The sequence below is a fragment of the Lepisosteus platostomus genome, chromosome 12 (assembly GCF_059453375.1).
Source record: "Lepisosteus platostomus isolate fLepPlt1 chromosome 12, fLepPlt1.hap1, whole genome shotgun sequence".
Lineage (NCBI taxonomy): Eukaryota > Metazoa > Chordata > Actinopteri > Semionotiformes > Lepisosteidae > Lepisosteus > Lepisosteus platostomus.
The window spans coordinates 30032579-30050089 of record NC_142622.1 but is presented as its reverse complement, the minus strand read 5'-3'; the positions used below and the strand labels follow the sequence as shown (position 1 = coordinate 30050089).

General features: G+C 35.3%; 1 protein-coding gene across 3 annotated transcripts in view; it reads right to left on the bottom strand.

Moving 5' to 3' along the window:
* Positions 1–17511, bottom strand: part of ankrd28b (ankyrin repeat domain 28b) — a 68383-nt gene that overhangs the window by 12317 nt on the left and 38555 nt on the right. For all 3 annotated transcript variants that reach the window (XM_088601582.1, XM_088601581.1, XM_088601580.1), the window contains 14 exons: positions 15853–15931; positions 14541–14611; positions 11637–11837; positions 11174–11261; positions 9130–9272; positions 8418–8630; positions 7255–7333; positions 6624–6738; positions 5100–5182; positions 4588–4651; positions 3745–3813; positions 2863–3003; positions 915–1026; positions 619–645 (listed from right to left, as the gene is read on the bottom strand). In XM_088601582.1, the coding sequence (XP_088457708.1) occupies positions 619–645; positions 915–1026; positions 2863–3003; positions 3745–3813; positions 4588–4651; positions 5100–5182; positions 6624–6738; positions 7255–7333; positions 8418–8630; positions 9130–9272; positions 11174–11261; positions 11637–11837; positions 14541–14611; positions 15853–15931 (1485 nt within the window). The remainder of the gene's footprint in view (positions 1–618; positions 646–914; positions 1027–2862; positions 3004–3744; positions 3814–4587; positions 4652–5099; positions 5183–6623; positions 6739–7254; positions 7334–8417; positions 8631–9129; positions 9273–11173; positions 11262–11636; positions 11838–14540; positions 14612–15852; positions 15932–17511) is intronic.

Sequence of the window (17511 nt, the reverse complement as noted above, 5' to 3'; positions counted from 1 at the left end):
ATATCAAGGCACTTCATTCAGAAATAAAAGATTCTTAAATGGTTTACCAATACCACTGATCTTACAACCAAATACCAGAAGTAACTGATTAGTAACTTAACACTGATAAATCTGTTAAATATTGAGCTTCTCAGAAGGAGATAGCCATTATTGAAATAAGTGATTTATAATAAAGTTCATTTCCAGATTTAAACATATTTCCTACATGATGTTAAATTACATGATATATTTTGATCTATGTTAAATGTGGAACCAGTTATGCTAACATACAACTAATTCTCTGTGCATTTCCTATTAGTGATAGATCAGTCATTCTGACTGTAGAATCTTAACCAAGCATCATCTAAATGTAACAGCAATAAGAAACAAGATACAGTAAATCCAAACCAACTATAGTTAATTTCCAAAATAAAACTTGTAAAAATCAGTGTAATCAGGCTGCAAATTTACCAAAATATTTAATTCCATCATCTACCAACAAATCATAGTACATAACTGGAGTTTTCTAAGATCTAAAAATGTCATTGGTTTTTAGAGACGTTTTACTCTATACTGTATTTAGAATGCAAATACGTTTGCAACAACTAATACCAAGATCTATGAACAGTCAATACTTACCACATCTAGAGGTGTTTCGCTTGCAATCTGAAATAGAATAAAAGCTCTTCAGAAACCATGATCTCCAGTGACCTACTGTACATAATCACACTTGGAGATTATGAAGGCTCATGTAAAAACAAATCCATATAAAAAGTGTTACTTTCTGGAATATTAAGCTTTTCTGATGTATTCTTCAGTCTCAGCTTTACATAAGGAATACTACTACACAAATATTTGACTGAAACAACCAGGTATGACAAACTCTGGGACTGTCTTCACTGGAAACATTGATTACAATACAGGACATGACTTACCAACTCAAGACATAAGCGATGGCCATAAGCAGCCGCGTAATGCACAGCATTATATCCATGCTTATCTCGAATCCCTGGATTTGCATCATTCCGGAGTAAATACTCCAGGCACCTATGGAAGATTCAATAACATCAGAATCACAGAAGCAGACCTATATAGAATGGCCCTACAGCACCCCATCATTAAAACAGTCAACAAAAAGATTTACACTGAGAATTAAAGGTATTTTACATGTAAATCATAAAACTAAGTTTACAGAGAGAAAATTGGTGAAAAACAAATTGTTGGGTAACAAAACTAAACTTGAGTGCCTCTAAACTGAAAACCATTTGAGAACATATGACAATATAAGAGAATTAGTAAGTTTCTTCAGTTTTGTAGGGATCTGTAAACTTTACATGTTCTTAACTTACTGTAAGTACAACACAATTTCAGAACACTGACCCCCCCACAAGCCAATATGGCCAAAATCTCCCTGGTTTGAGATAAAAACGCTGATAGAGTAATACGTATTGAGAGAGTACTTGCTTTTGCTTTAATCACATTATTTTGTAATGAAGGAACATACCAATTGTTTATGAATGATTTAGTACCTTTGCTCTTTTAAACACAATTCCCAAGTGAAAATCTGTTCACTTTGATAAATATATTTTCTAGCTATAGGCTTGCAAATATCCACCCAAGAAGTCTTTCTTCTTGCCTGATCAATGGTGTTACACCCTGCTGACTGTGCACAGGCTTTCTTTGTCATTTATTAGTCCTTTTTTTAGAATATAGTTCTGTTGAAATGCAACAGACAAGACAGATAAGGAGCATCCATCCATTTTCGCACAGCTTTATCCAATTTAGGGTCATGAGGGAACTGGAGCCTGTCTCAGCAAGCAATGGCCGCAAGGCTAGAGACACCCTGGACAGGACACCAGTCCATTGCAGGGCACACAGACACACACACCAGGGTCAGTTTTCCCAGAAACCAATTAACCTACTAGTAGGTTTTTGGACTGGGGTAGGAAACCAGAGCGCCCAGCAAAAACCCACATGAACACAGGAAAAATAGACAAACTCCACACAGATAGCACCCCAGGAATTTAACCCAGGGCACCAGTGCTGCTAGACAACAATGCTAACCACTGTGCCACCATGCTACCTGCATAAATATCTTTCATGTAAAAAATAAAATTAATAAGGAACAAGTAATAGGTGTATTACATGCTGAAAAGAGAAGAAAGAAAACAAAGTTTCAGCTGTGTAGCCTTCTTCAGGTGTAAGAAAGATAGGGCAGTCAGCAAAGATAATATAACATTGGGAAACAGAAGCCAGGAGAGAGGAGGAGGCAGGAGCAGGGGAGAGGCAGATTGGCCAATCAAGTGGTTTGAGGTCGAGAGAGCTGAGGAGAGGTGTGAAACCTGAAGGCTCCACGGCCGAAACATTGTGTTTTCTTTCTTCTCTTTTCAGCATGGAATAAACCTATTACTTGTTCCTTTGCAGCTTACGCATGCTGACACAGCTACCCACCTGAACTAAAATTAATAATGCTAACCACAGATAATTACAGCAATAAGCCTAAATATTAGTATGACATACAGTAAGCTTTTTATTATTTAAGGACATCGCAAGGGTTTTTAAGAAAAGTGGACAGTTGACATCAATAAATTCTGTTGCGTGTCAGTATTCTGCATTCAAAACTCAATGCATCAACCATTTATTCTTGTAAAACAGTGCTCATGTCAAGTACAAAAAAATAGATAACCCTCCTTTCTGTGTTAGTCCCTTATTTTTCTCATGCTGCATTACTATAATTAACAACTGCATTCTGTTGATCCTTTCTCAAAGGAAATGGCAATGCTTGCTGCCTCAGCAACTCTGGTCTTGGGATAGAATTCAAAGTGACTGGTACGTCAGCTCTGTGTCAATCAGCTTGAATTTCCAAGGCTGTGAATCACTCACTTTCCATCTGTGTCTGATGCAGCTGCATAGTGCAGTGGTGTGCAACCTCTTTCATCAAGGTCATTCACACTTGCTCCAGATCCTACAAGAGCAAACAGGCACTGGTAGTTGCAGTTGGCAGCAGCATAATGCAGAGGGGTCCTGCAGGAAGAATAAAACAATGTATTAATACGTTTTAATGATTCTTTGAGAGGAACATTTTTTAAATTGGCCTTTGCTAATCTGTTTCACATTGCTTTTCCCATAGGCTGCTATTGTGTTTTACTGAAGTTGATTGATTTATACAGAATAGAGAAGTCGATTACCTAACTCCCCAGCAGAGCACAAAGGAACAGTCAAGTGTAATGATTCAACTGTGCTTTCTTATTGTTGATACACTTTGCATACGTAAATCATAACGGGGTTGTCCATCAGTTTTAACAACATTACACACTTTGTTGGACCATGGACTACTTGTAAAAGACCAAAAATGGAAGAAAATCAACCTGCATTATTTTAAATCTCACTAATTCAGTGTAAAAGGACATTTTAAATATGTTATAAAATGCCTAAAAGCAATGGTCTCAAATCAATATTTTGTTTTTAATTTTCTTTTTAAGGTGCACAAAAAGGAACCAGGCAGAATTCAAGACACAAATTATTTAATACACATTTGCACCTCAGTCTTATCAAGGCATAGTCCTTGGTGTTACAAGTAAAACTGACAATAAATGGGTAGCAAGTTTTTTTTATTCTAAGGTAAAGACACTTCATTACCATTTGGTTATAATGAATAACAAATTACAGATTAAAAACCCTTTTAAATTCAAATTCTCAGTAACAGCAAAAATGAATTTGTAATAGATGTCTAATCTATAAACGCTTTGCAAAGAAGCAATTTACCTTCCAAATTTGTCTTTTTTGTTGAAATCTGCTCCAGTGTTAAGCAAAAGGTTTAAACACTCCAAGTTCCTATTTTAAGAAAAAACATAGAATCAAAACAAATGCAAAGTTATCACTTAAAAATACTAAATTTGTGTTAAATTACAAAATGGTTTATAGGTAATGTAATGTGGACTGGATGACCACAAGAACATCCTTTATCTTTGAACAGTTATGCTGTGCACTACATATAGAAGTTTCCTAACTTCGAAAAAGGAAACTAGGTATTGCAGTTCACTCTTAAAAGATAATATATTAAGCTACAATAATTTAACCTCCACCAAGCCAATATGCACTCATTATACTTCTGCTTAAATAGAACTAACATTTTAGGGTATTTTAATTACATTAAAGCATATTTTGTACACAATGCCACACAATGTCTAACAAATACATGCTGTCACAAACTAACGCTATGAAATTATTCAGAGATTAATTCTGTAATTACAGTGTAATTCTGCACTGTAAAGTTTTTTTGTTTTGATCATGTTATTCCTATAAACACATTTCATAATTTAAAAAAAAACATAGAACTAAAATTAAAATCAAAGGGAGTTGTTTACAGTTCATCCTAGCAGATTCTATATTTGAATTAACCCCTAGCTTCAAGTAAAAGTTGTGATGACAGCACAGAATGCACCATTCATAAAGAATAATCAGTAAAGTCACAGTTAGATTATGTTTTAGGGAAAGCAATCAAGACACTCATTAATGCCTGTTACTTAACTTACAGCTCAGGAAGTGCTGTTTCTCCCTAACTCTACCTCTCAAAATCATCCTTACTCAGCTGAAATAAAACCTTACCCCCCAGCTGCCGCAGCATGTAAACAGGTTCTCCCAAAATTATCTGGAGTATCAATGTCAAAGCCTGCAAAAAAAATATAGTATGACACACTGAAATCAGGATTACTGTCAAAATATTCAAAATCACTATTGTATGGGTAGTGCTTTGCAGGGCTGTTAGGCATGCTCACTATCAGTGGAGCAAATGAAGAGAGATCATCTAACAGAGAGCATGAAAGTTTACAAATAACAGGAGGCCATTCAGCCCATCAAGCCTGTTTTGGTTCAGAAGGAAAGCAAAGCAGTTTCCTTCAAAAAAGATATTCAGATAAATCAGAGTAGAGAAACTACACAACCTGTATATATGTGCAATTCCAGTCTAATCAGGAAAAGTGAGAAGCCAACCCACAATGAAAGAGGTTAAAACATACAAATCCACACTCTCAAAATATATTCTAATTAGATGACAACTACGCTAACACATAAAATTAAATTGTGTGGTTTTCGAAAATCCTCTGGGATAAGACACTTACCTGATGAAAGCAGCTTCCTGCAGCAGTCAGAAAAGCCACTAAGGGCTGCTAGATGCAGTGGAAACATTCCATGGATGCCCCTCCTACAACAAGATGGAGTGAACTAAATGACTCACATTGTCCACATTAATCACTCTGCAATTCTGTGTTCTTATTTAGATGTTCTGACATGGAGAACAGTTCAGTTATCTTCACACGGGTACTGCTATTGAATGAATAGTTCTGTCAAAACACAGGACACATGCCAGGAAGCTGCTCAAATCACTGGAGAACTACAGCAAACTTTTTGGTAGTTAAGAAACTGAACATCCAGTATAAGGTTTGCACTGTGCAACAAGACACACACAATATAGCAACTAAAAATATAATTCTAGAGTTATGTACAAAAAAACAACAGAACCATCATTTAGCCTATCACTCTGCAATTCACAACTGGCAACCCACTGAAGCTAAGCAGGTGTGAGCCTGGTCAGTACCTGGATGGGAGACCTCCTGGGAAAAACTAAGGTTGCTGCTGGAAGAGGTGTTAGTGAGGCCAGCAGGGGGCGCTCACCCTGTGGTCCATGTGGGTCCTAATGCCCCAACATAGTGGCGGGGACACTATAATGTAAACAGGTGCCATCCTTCAGATAAGATGTAAAACCGAGGTCCAGACTCTCTGTGGTCATTAAAAATCCTAGGACGTTTCTCGAAAAGAGTAGGGGCGTAACCCTGGCGTCCTGGCTAAATTTCCCATTGGCCCTTACCAATCATGGCCTCCTAATATAACCCCCATTTATGAATTGGCTTCATTACTCTGCTCTCCTCCCCACTGATAGCTGATGTGTGGTGAGCGTTCTGGCGCACTATGGCTGCCGTCGCATCATCCAGGTGGATGCTGCACATTGGTGGTGGTGGAGGGGAGTCCCCATTACCTGTAAAGCGCTTTGAGTGGAGTGTCCAGAAAAGCGCTAAATAAGTGTAAGTAATTATTATTAACTTCTCCATATGTTTTTGGAATACCATTTTTTTACATATAAAAGGTAAAGAAAACAAAGTAACTGTTCATTATTTTTTACACAAGTTTGAAAGTTTACAAACTAATTCTATAGAAAAACATTAGGAGCACTTTTAACCAAAAATATTGAGAAAGTACTAATTTTATCACAAAAGTTTTTAAATTTGTGAGAAACCTTATAAAGAAAAGTCCCCACGTCCCCAAGTTTTGAAGCTGTCATGAAAATTATTTATGGATTCAAAACGGTTTATTACAGGAAAGAAATGTTTCCATGTGTGAATGTTTCCATTGTCAGAAATATGTAAATATAACACAAAGACACCTCTTAATTGGGGTGTGTGTGAAGGGAGGAAGAAAAAATGTAATATACCTAACAAATAAAATACTAATGAAATGCCACGGCATTCTAAGTTACCGATGATTGTTTAAAACAAAGTTGCAGCTTTGCTTTTGCTAAGACATGAATCACTAGGTGAATGCATTCCCTTTTGCCATCACCTCTGTCAGGATCAATACACTCCACTCACTTTGCAGTGTCAGCTCCGTTGGTGATTAAAGTGTTTATAAGCAGCTCATGGCCGTAGCGCGCTGCTATGTGCAAAGGAGTATTGCCATTCTTATCTTCACAGTCTATTTCAGCACCTGAGAGAACACACAAGTACTTTGTTGAACTAACAAGCCAATTACAAAAACAAGTCTGAAATATTCTATACAGTACACGAACTTGCAAAAGTTTTATCAAACTCAATGTTATTTAAAATAAAAAAGTCTGACCCAATTTGATCATTTGTATTTGCATTGGGGTCAACCCTTTCACCCCACCTACATAAAAAACAGAAGTCAAAAGAAGGTAGAAGAACAGAAATGCAACCCTCTCTGTGTGTAGCAGCTATGAGGTCATACAATTACATAGACTTAATATCAGATTCCAATATGGGAACCTGTACATTGGCAAGACTATAACCCACAATAAAATATCAGAAACTTAGTTCCTAAAATAAACTGTAAACAGGTAACAACAAGGTTATTTTATAGAAATATTGCTCAATATCAGAATCTTTGTTTTGCTCTGTGATAATATATTAATTCCACCATTTGCTTTATGAAAACTGCATATTATTCTTAATATATTTTACCCAACTGGAATGGTTCTCTCACCGCTTTGAATGACCGCCTGTGACCGAGAAAATCTGCCATGAATGGCTGTCATGTGCAAAGGAGTTTTCCCATCTTTACTCTAGAACAGAAAGAAAAGTGAGATAAAAAATCCTTTTTACAGTTGCAACTGTGTGTAAAACAAACAACATGCATGAAAACAATCTGCCATTTCATTTCAAGACCAGGGCCTCTGGCAAGTACAGTACTTATAACAAGATTCAAATGTAATCATTTCCAATGGGTTAAACAGGTTATTTATGACCTGATACTGTGGAAGTGGAAATGGCAAGTGCATATTAAGTATCTCACAACATAGAGTACAACTGGCCCTAGTTAAAACAGTTTACGTAACCATATATCATTGTACATTAGGGAAACCTCAGGTTGCACATTAAGGAAAGTAGGTCAGCCTAAACACTGGAATAAATTAACGTTCAAGCACTCAGAGACACTAGCTGCAGGTAATTATGCCATCACCTTCCAAGTGAGAAAGACAGTAAGATGACAAAGTATGAGCAACACAGGAACCATTGTAGATTTTTAAGGGTTTGTCCAGCATCTGGTCATAATCCAACTACATTGTGCAGTATATCAGTTATACTTTTGAAGGTTGCTGAATAAAGTTCACAACTTAATGTCAGTCTTTCAATTTAGTTTTTATAGGTATACACAGTTCTACTGTTACATATACTGTGGACTAAATACCTGAGGAGTTTATTGTTCTTTGTTTTGGGGTAAATGTTGTAAAACAGAGGAGCTTGCATTTATCTGGCAACTGTCAATTGAACCTTAAATAATATATTTCACCATGAAGGCTTTTAGAAAACTCAACTCCTCAATGAACAAACTGATTTTCATGAATAAATCGTGCACTTTTTAATGTTTTTAAGATGTATTAATATTGGCTAAAATGTGCAAAAAAATAACATGCTAATATTTATGTGATCAAAAGTGTTGACTGACTCAAGTTCAATTATTTAAAAATCTACTTCTCCAAATGTTTTCTAGAACCCACATACCCTATCTAAAGGGCTCTGCACGATCATAGGTGTTAAATAAGAGCATCAGTGTTGGTAATGGATAGGGTTTCTTAACTAGTTTTGTTGCAGAAGTCATTAAACAATAATTCAGGCTCAGACGATTACAGCATACATCTTTCTCACCTTGATATTGACATCTGCACCATTGCCAACGAGAAGTTCTAAACACAGTGCTCCATGTCGAGATGCAGCAGTAAAGTGCAAAGGAGCAAAGCCTTTTTCATTCACTTGGTTGACATTAGCACCACAGTCAATGAGTTCATTCACAACAACGTCCTGTCCATTGTAGCAGGCCACATGAAGTGGTGTGTTTCCATATGCATTTGGTTCATTGATCTGTAGGATCACCCAAAATTATGAAAACAATACATTAAGTTAACACAGGGACAAATCATTGTAACCAGACAGTCTTCCAGTATCAGAATTAACCTGCACATATCCTTGCTCCATAGACGAAGCATTCCACTCAGAAGGCAAAAGTCTTCCATACATAACTGAATACTGATTTTCATCTAATTGCAATAGTGTCTAAGAATGCTGGGAAAAATTATATTATTTCCTGAGAGGGCTTTAGACATCAAAGACAGTATCACACAAGCCCACATTATCAAAATCACTTCAACCAAAACCTTCTCAAAAGATATGTTGAAAAGAACGTACTGAATATGTAGCAAGAGCTATAAAATACAACTTTTCTATTTTAGTTCAATGGGTATTCTCACATATTACCAATGACGGATGATTTCTTATTTTATTTAATGTTATTAAGTAAACAACACCTATTAGGACCTAGAACAAGAGTGGAAAGGAAATGAACTTCAAATTAAGAACTCACATCAACCCCAAGGTCCAGAAGGTATTTCACCACACTGATCATTCCACTAGAGGCTGAAGCATGAAGGGGTGTGTAGGCTTTCTTGTCTTTGCAGGTCACTTCAGCTCCATGGGACACTAGAAGCTTTACAACTTCAATATGGCCTGAAAATACAATTATTGACCATTTACCACCTCTATATTATTTGTATTTTTTATTGGATGGAAATTAAACAAAATGGGACAAAACTAAAAAATGTTTTAATTAAAATTATAAATCAACAGGTGAGCGCCAAGAAAAGTCAGTCACAGTCAATGTTTTAGTGTCAGTACATTCTGAAGTAGCAAATACTTGTTACATACATAATCTACCCAAGACATCTAAAGCTAAAAACAAAGTAAATATATAATATGAAGAAAAACAGAAAAATCATGATTACTTAAATATTCAAACCAATTGTTGTGGCAAACCTATATTTAGGTGCACAACATTAACTTAACAAGTCACTTAATTAGTTGAGTGGCCTCTGTCTGCATACAATAACAGTGGTTCCCATTATTTCAGAATAAAAACACTCATCTCTGAGGTTCTTTGGTAAGGTAGTGAATTTCAAGCAAAGACTGAGGAGTTTTCAAATCACATGGGGGATAAAGTAATTGAAAAGCACAGATCAGAAGGGTAAATAAATACCTAAATATCTCTGTAAGCACACTCTACTAAATCATCAAGAAACTGAATGTACATTGCTCCACCCCGACACTGCCTAGATAAGGTCATCTTTCTGAACTGAACAACTGGGCAAGTTGGAATCTAGTAAGTAATGCCACTGTGAGTTGATCTCAGCTAAGATGAAACACAAAATGCCCTATGAGTTAACAATATCCCAGCCACTCCACAAAGCTGACCTCTATGGCAGAGTTGCAAACCACCTCAGATCCAATATATAGTTTGCAGCAAAGCATGTAAGTGATATTGCAAACATGTAGCCAAAATTTGGGACATTCCTGTGTAACTGCAAAGCTTTAATTCTAGTGCAAAACCAACAGTGCACAACCCAGTCAACACTGCCCTACTGTCAAGCACAGTGATGGCAGCATTATTCTATGCGGATGCTCAGCAGGTACTGGAAAGGACTGAAAACACAGGCAGAGCAAAGTATAGGTAAATAATAGAAAACCTGTTTCAGAAAGATGAAGACTTTAAACTGAGGTGAACATTCAACTCTCAGAAGAACAATAATCCAAATCACCAAGCAGAAACCACACAGGAGCCCCTGAGAGGCCCAGTCAAACTCCTGCTTTGAATCCTGTGGAAAGACTTGAATACTGTTGTCCATAAACCACCCCCAAGCAACATGTGAATCGAAGCAAATCTGCCAAGAAAACTGAGCACAAATTGCACCAAGTTGATATGTAAAGTTGATATGTAAAGCTGGTAGAGGCTGATAGAGTTGATATGCTGCAGTCTTATTGGGTTAATGCTGCCAAAGGTGCTTCTACCAACTACTGGGTTTATGTATCTGAATACTTATACAATCCACATATTTAACTTTTTATCTCTTAAGTCTTTGGTGACTATGAGTGTCATTTACCTTACCCTTAGAAGTATTCAGTTTCTGCATTTGTGTTATGAATAAAACTATTCAAACCATAAAATCAGGGGCACAGGCAGAAAATGAAATATAACAGGTTAATGCACATTTGCACTTACTTTAGCTACCTTCCCACTGAAAGTCCAGTCTAATGTATGCATATCCAGCAAAAAAACCAAACCTGAAATTTGGCCAAACTGACTCCTTGAAATGAATGATTAACATACTGTGAACAATAGAAGTAATAACCATATACAGATAACTTACTCTTCGATACATAACTTAAAAATACAATCACAAGTACATCTGTCAATCTAGCTACAACTAAATGCAAATCTAAGAATAGTTTCATAGGCAGCATGAGAATACAAAAAATCTGTGTAGGTTTAAAGAGTAGAGAAAGATGTTCTGTCACTACATGGGGCTAAAATGAATTAGTATATCAAGCCATATCAGTAATGCTGAAATTTTTACCCATATAGGCCGCCCAATGAATAGCACGTCGGTCTTTCTTGTCAAAGGCATTAATATTGGCACCTCTAGACAACAGCAACTTTACCATCTGCAGATAAAAGAAAAATATAATTTGTATGACACTGCATGCATTAATGGTTTTATTAACTGTATGAAGTTTTAATTCACTGATATAATGTTCTCGCTTCCAGATTTTCAAACCTGGATACATGTCCAAGGACAACTATTGTATAATGATCTCAAACATACGTCCTTAAATTGGGATTGAGGTAAACAACTCAAAATAAGGCCTTGCAAAAAAAATAAATAAAACTAGAATACATTTTAAAATGAATGGGAACACAATGCACACAATGGGACACCTAGAGTGTGTTTTTTTCTTTGAAAGCACACTCATTTAAAACTAAATTTGTTCAATAAGTAAAAAACACTCTGAAGCTTTTAAAAGCAATGCCATGGTTACCTCCACATGACCACTGAAGGCAGCATGGTGTAATGCAGTTCTCCCTGCCCGGTCAGAGACATTGACATTGCTGAGGAGAGGTACCAAGGCCTCTGCACATTTCACAGCTTTGTTTGCAGCAGCTATGTGCAAAGGCGTCTGCCAATTCTTATCACGAGCGTTGACATCAGCAGAGTGCTTCAACAACACCTGAACAGCTTCCTGGAAAGCAAAACAACAAGCATAAAAAAAGGCCCCTAACAGACTGCACCCAGACAATACCAAAACAAGGAGACAACCAGTTATGCATCAGGTCATCTGTTTACTATGGCCCTAAACCAGAACCTACAGAAAGTCAACACACATTACATTTACATCTTACATTTAGTGGCTTAACAGCCTAAATTCAAGAAACATTCAATCAGAATTTATTTTTGGCTTTATTTCCACATTATAACACACAACCTTCAAGTGAAAAACAAAAGCTCAAACATTCTGAAAAGTAATTACAAGTGAAAATCGAGAAAAATAAAATGTTTGTATTTTCGTCCAAAAAAAAAATTATATTTTAATGTTTATCAATTTCATGCAAAATGCGAAGATGCTATTAGTGGTCAAAGGTGCAGGAGTCACGCCAATAGATGCATCTAAACTGCTGTTATTTTTGGTCCTACTCCAAGTGAGCTTTTTAAATGCTTTGTTATGTCTCATGAATATTGTTTATTTAGGTTTAGGTTTAATTGTTTTATTTGTTAAATGTAAAGGTTCGTTATAATTTTTTCCTTTTTAAAATGACTAAGTTTTGCTTATAATTACTTTGCACTGAATTTTATTTCAATAATTTTTCAATAATGAAGTATCTTATATTTATGTTTTTGTTCCTTGAGAGTTCCTTGTTCCAGATCACCCAGGAAGACGAGATTGAAGCTAAGTAATTGAACCTGGTTAAGAGAGCTTGCTATTCTGTATTTCTTTTTCAACTCTGAATTCCTATGTAAAGAATCCCTCAGTTCCTGGTTTGTGAGTACATTTTAGAATAGAGAAATAGGTTCCCATTCATTTGGTGGCATCTAGGTTTAGAGAGAGATTTAACTGCAGTTTGTATTCTGGTTAGTGTAGAAGGCAGCTAATGTCTACATTTTGCCTCTGTATGCATTATTAAAGAGTTGAATACGTGGTAACAGTCTGGGGTTTTCTAGGTTGTTAGGACGCTGGGCCTCAGGGATGCCTTATTGTAAATTTGTACATAGTGTAACTTGTGTGTTGTATGTTTATGTTGTTTGTAGTGTGTATGGTCATTTTTAATAAATATCTGTTTAACCAAGTGTGCCTGAATTATTACTCTATGTCAGAGAACAGATAATTCATGTACCTCTAACTAAACCAACCTCTTGGGAACATTCTTGCCAAACTCATTTACAATTTAGGAGTTATGAATAGTTAATTTACTTATTAAACATAACCCCCCACTTGTAACAACATAAACATGGTACAACAAAGGCATTTTTTAGATTTAATTAGGATGTGTTAAATGAAAGGAGATGAACAGTGGCTGAAACACTGAGACAAAGATTGCCCAGCTAGCTGTACATTACCTACATGGTTCTATTTATACATGCAAACCACTGGTACACACAGCATATATAAACTTGAACATCCAATCAATTTTAAGTCAATTAAGTATATATATATAAACAAACGTAAAATACACAAATTAAGAGCATGTAAATACAGAACTATGTGTACTTCATTATTAATAATCACCATAACTCTGATCAGATCTTCTAATCATAGAAGATAATAGTAGAAGTGACTGCTTGCAACAAGATTCCCCTCAGCTAGAACAATTTGAGAATAGACTGCATTTTTGGGTAATAAAACTGAACCTCCTTTATCACAAAGTTGCAGTGGTAAGTAAAATAATGATTTTATTGATCGGCTTGTGGACTGAAGCTATAATAAAACAACAGCTGAAAAGTTGCTTACTAAACTAATCCTCCAGATATTTAATGTTGTTCAGCAACATTATCCAGCCCATGAAGCTTAAAATCTAATACGTGTAATATTAGATTGATTAACCAGTCTGGTTAACCAATTTGTTTAGGAACTTCAACTTTAAGACTCTTGATAATTAAACTGTAAATTCCTTTCTTTTATCATATTTTTTCTGAAGATTAGCTTCTGTTTCTGTAAAAATGATCAGGTACAGATTCTTTATATAAGGATGGGTAGATTTTGTTGAATTACATTTTCTGACACCATTTAGAAATGGTAAATTAAAAAAAATACTGTTTTCAATGCCTGGTGGAGTAAGTTATTTTTATATACTCATTTGATCTTCAGGCAACATGACTACTTGATACTGACAATATAAAATGTCTACATTGTAAACAATGTGGGAGGCTGCTGCATCATTGAGAGGTTTGACAATATAAGCCGAAATCACTGTACTGTAATACTTTATAAAACTACAGCTAGCAAATCTATAATTTCACAGGTGTGTCAAATAACAAGAAAAATATATTAAAATAATGTCCGTCAAAAATGTAATACACTGACCTTATATTTATTGTTCTCCTATGTACCATACTAAAACATATTAAATAGCAGTCAAAATCATATAGTGTGCTATTTAGTACTGAATGCTATTTAGACTCCTACATTTTTTAGTGACTGCTACTTAACATCTTCCAATTCAGAAGTGCATGTACTGCCTTGTCCTTTAAAAACTGTCAGCAGACCAGCAATGCTCATTTAACATACGTATGTGTGGAAACGGTGGAGAAGTTGTGACATTTGCAATACAGCTGGCTTGAGCCACTCAGAGTTTAAAGGTTTCATATCATATTTCTAAACCCACCCTAAATTAAATGTACGCAGTTTCCTCACTTTAATCTCTCTGTTACAGAAATAGCACTCACATACCTCACTGCAAGAAGCAACAGCCCTATGAAGGGGAGTCAACCACTTGTTGTCTTTGGCATTTACTCTAGCCCCTGAAATAAAGACCCAACATTAAAAATCACAATTAAAATTAAAAATAAATCTGTTTAACATGTGTTTGATATATTTTTTTTATAATAAAAATGACCATATTCATGGCTTGCTTCATTATATATGATATACTTCCCTGAACAGTAAATAAAAATAAAACAAATTAAATGTTATTCCATAACATGTGGTGTCACTCTGCTCAATGTCTTTGTGAATAATTAAGAAATTCTCAAACCAGGTTTGAATTTAAGATTCTCTGACATTAAATGAAAATAAAATGTGAATTAGAATATACTGTAGCCCCATGATGGACCCCACTGTTTATGGTCTTGTAAGGAAAGAAGAGGGACATAAATAGCATGGGAGTCTTCTGTAATCACATTTGCTCTTGTTCAAAATAAGCAGCATGTATCTGTTGTTACTGTCCATCGTAAACTGACTGCAAATGATCTTCCGCTTTCCAGTAAAGATGTTGTGAAAACATTGCTTTTCCAGGAAAAAAACAGTACACCACAGATGTACAGTATCAGTGCAGAAAAAGAGCACTAAGACCTGGCATTACCCAAAAACCCACTGCGTGCACACAACTACCCCTTTGAAGATCTGTTCTTTTTGCTGACAGACCTTCAATTAGTTGAAGACATTCTGTTAGTCAATGCAAGGTTATAACATATAACAGCACACAAATATTAACTATGGATACTACAATTTCCAATGTAATAATAACCTTTCATCAAGTAAACGTGAAATAAAAGCATAATACATTTTGAAGGTATAAAGTATATACAAAAATATACAGTAATATTTTTTCTCTACTTAGAACTGTTTAAAGATTTTACAGTGCCCAGTTGATCAAAATTTAAAACCTATTGTTTTGAAACAATTTGTTCTCCAGTGGTAAATGGATGCAATGATGGATTCCCAACTACTGCAATTTATTCAGATAGGCTTTAAAAACAGGCTAGACATTCCTCTTCTTATAATACACAAATCACTTGCACAATAGCCACAAAATCGTGTCTACTGTGGTGTACATAGAAAAATGTCTAAAACACAAAGTTTGAACAAGGCCTATCATCTTCCAAAATAGAAGAGAAGATCATGAATTCTGTGATGGTTTTGTGACCTGTAAAAGGCACACAATTACCACATGGACTAAGCTGACGAGCAAATAAGAGCTATGATGAGCAAATACAGTGTGAGCAATTTTGTATTAAAAAAACATTTAGAATATGTATCCTACCTGATAAAATAAGTAGTTCAATAATTTCTGCATCTCCAAGGTAGGCTGCAGCATGCAATGGGGTCCTCTTTTCATTGTCCTGTAGGACAAACCAAAACATATTAATGCACGTCACACACAAAAACATCTGGAGGATGAAGTCCAGACACACCAATAACTTTCATACTTTATGAGGATCTTTATTTGATAATACCTTCAAATGCTTTATAAGAACAACTTTCAGGTTTTTTTTAATTAAGTTTTAATAAGAAAAAGAGACATGCAACTTACAACATTTACACTGAGATCCTGCTGAATGTAGCATTTTAGCTGAAGGCGTAAGAAATTAGGAAATTAACAGGATTGCTAAGCCTACAACTCAGTTAAAGCCACGAGACAACAGATCTTAAATTCAACATCTGCTTTGAAAGGATTCAAGCAGAAAGTCAGACTTACATTCAACAGCCTGCTGCAGATAAAGTAGAGAACAGTTTGTTTCTGTAATTTAGCTATTCAGTGCCCATAGGAAATACTCTGAATGAATCATCACCTTTAAAATATTTTTGAGACAAAAAGTTTTGGCCATCTCCTTGTGACAAAACAGAAGCGTCTCAAGTGGAATCTTGAGCTAACAGATAGATTTCATCACACCTCTTTCAATAATAAAAAAAATATATATTCCCATTATATTTGGGAGTTCAGTAAAATCACACAGAAAATTTCTGGTTCAGATACCAGTTTGCCCCCAAAATTGGCTCCAAACATCTTAGGGTTAAAAGCAAGCACTTAAAATGCTTTACTTAGTCACACAGGATATAAAATACAAGTCATTGGCTTACTTTCTCTCTGAAACATGGGGTAAAGGACATAAAAAAACAGCTCAATTTGATTATAGAATTGACCAGGTGATTAAATTAAAAGCTAAATGATCAGTCCCCTGCTTACACAATGGGACCCCTTGATCAGTCCTCTGCTTAGACAATGGGACCCTTTCTCTTAAATACAAAAGGATCACTTTATTAAAGAGCTACACAATTAGTATGCAAGGATACACTTCAAAATACAGAAGGCAGGCAAATCTTGTGAATTGTAAAAAAATACTTTTTGTAAAAAAATGCTAATTCCCAAGACAAGTTCCAGATCCTCAGGAATTGGACTCTAGTCAAAGAAGTAGTTATCAAGAAGCTGGAACATTTTACATGTTTGGAGTAGCTTGCTGAAGTGTCAACACACTAGCTTTTTGGATCCATATAATCTGGGTTTACAGTCAAATCTAACATGTTTTTTTCCCGAAACATGTCAAAATTTCTAGATGATAACTACCACTAGTTCTCAGTTAATGAGCTGAGAATAACATTAATTTCACTTGTGTTTACCCTCCAATATATATACAGTAATTAAATTAGTAAAAGAAAATATTTTCTCTGGAAAACAAACTGAAGAAAATAAAACCATTTACATTCTCATCTTGTTTTGAAATTATTTCATATTTTTGAATATTAAATCTTTACAAGTTTTTGACTGCCAATATATATTTCCATCACAAATTATTTTTAAATAAACATTGTTTATTTAAATACCTTCTTATATTCAAATTGTAGTCTTCAACTGTAAAGTTCCTCATAGAATACTGTTCCCTTCTGTGGTAAGTACCAGAACAAACTACTGAAATGGCAACCT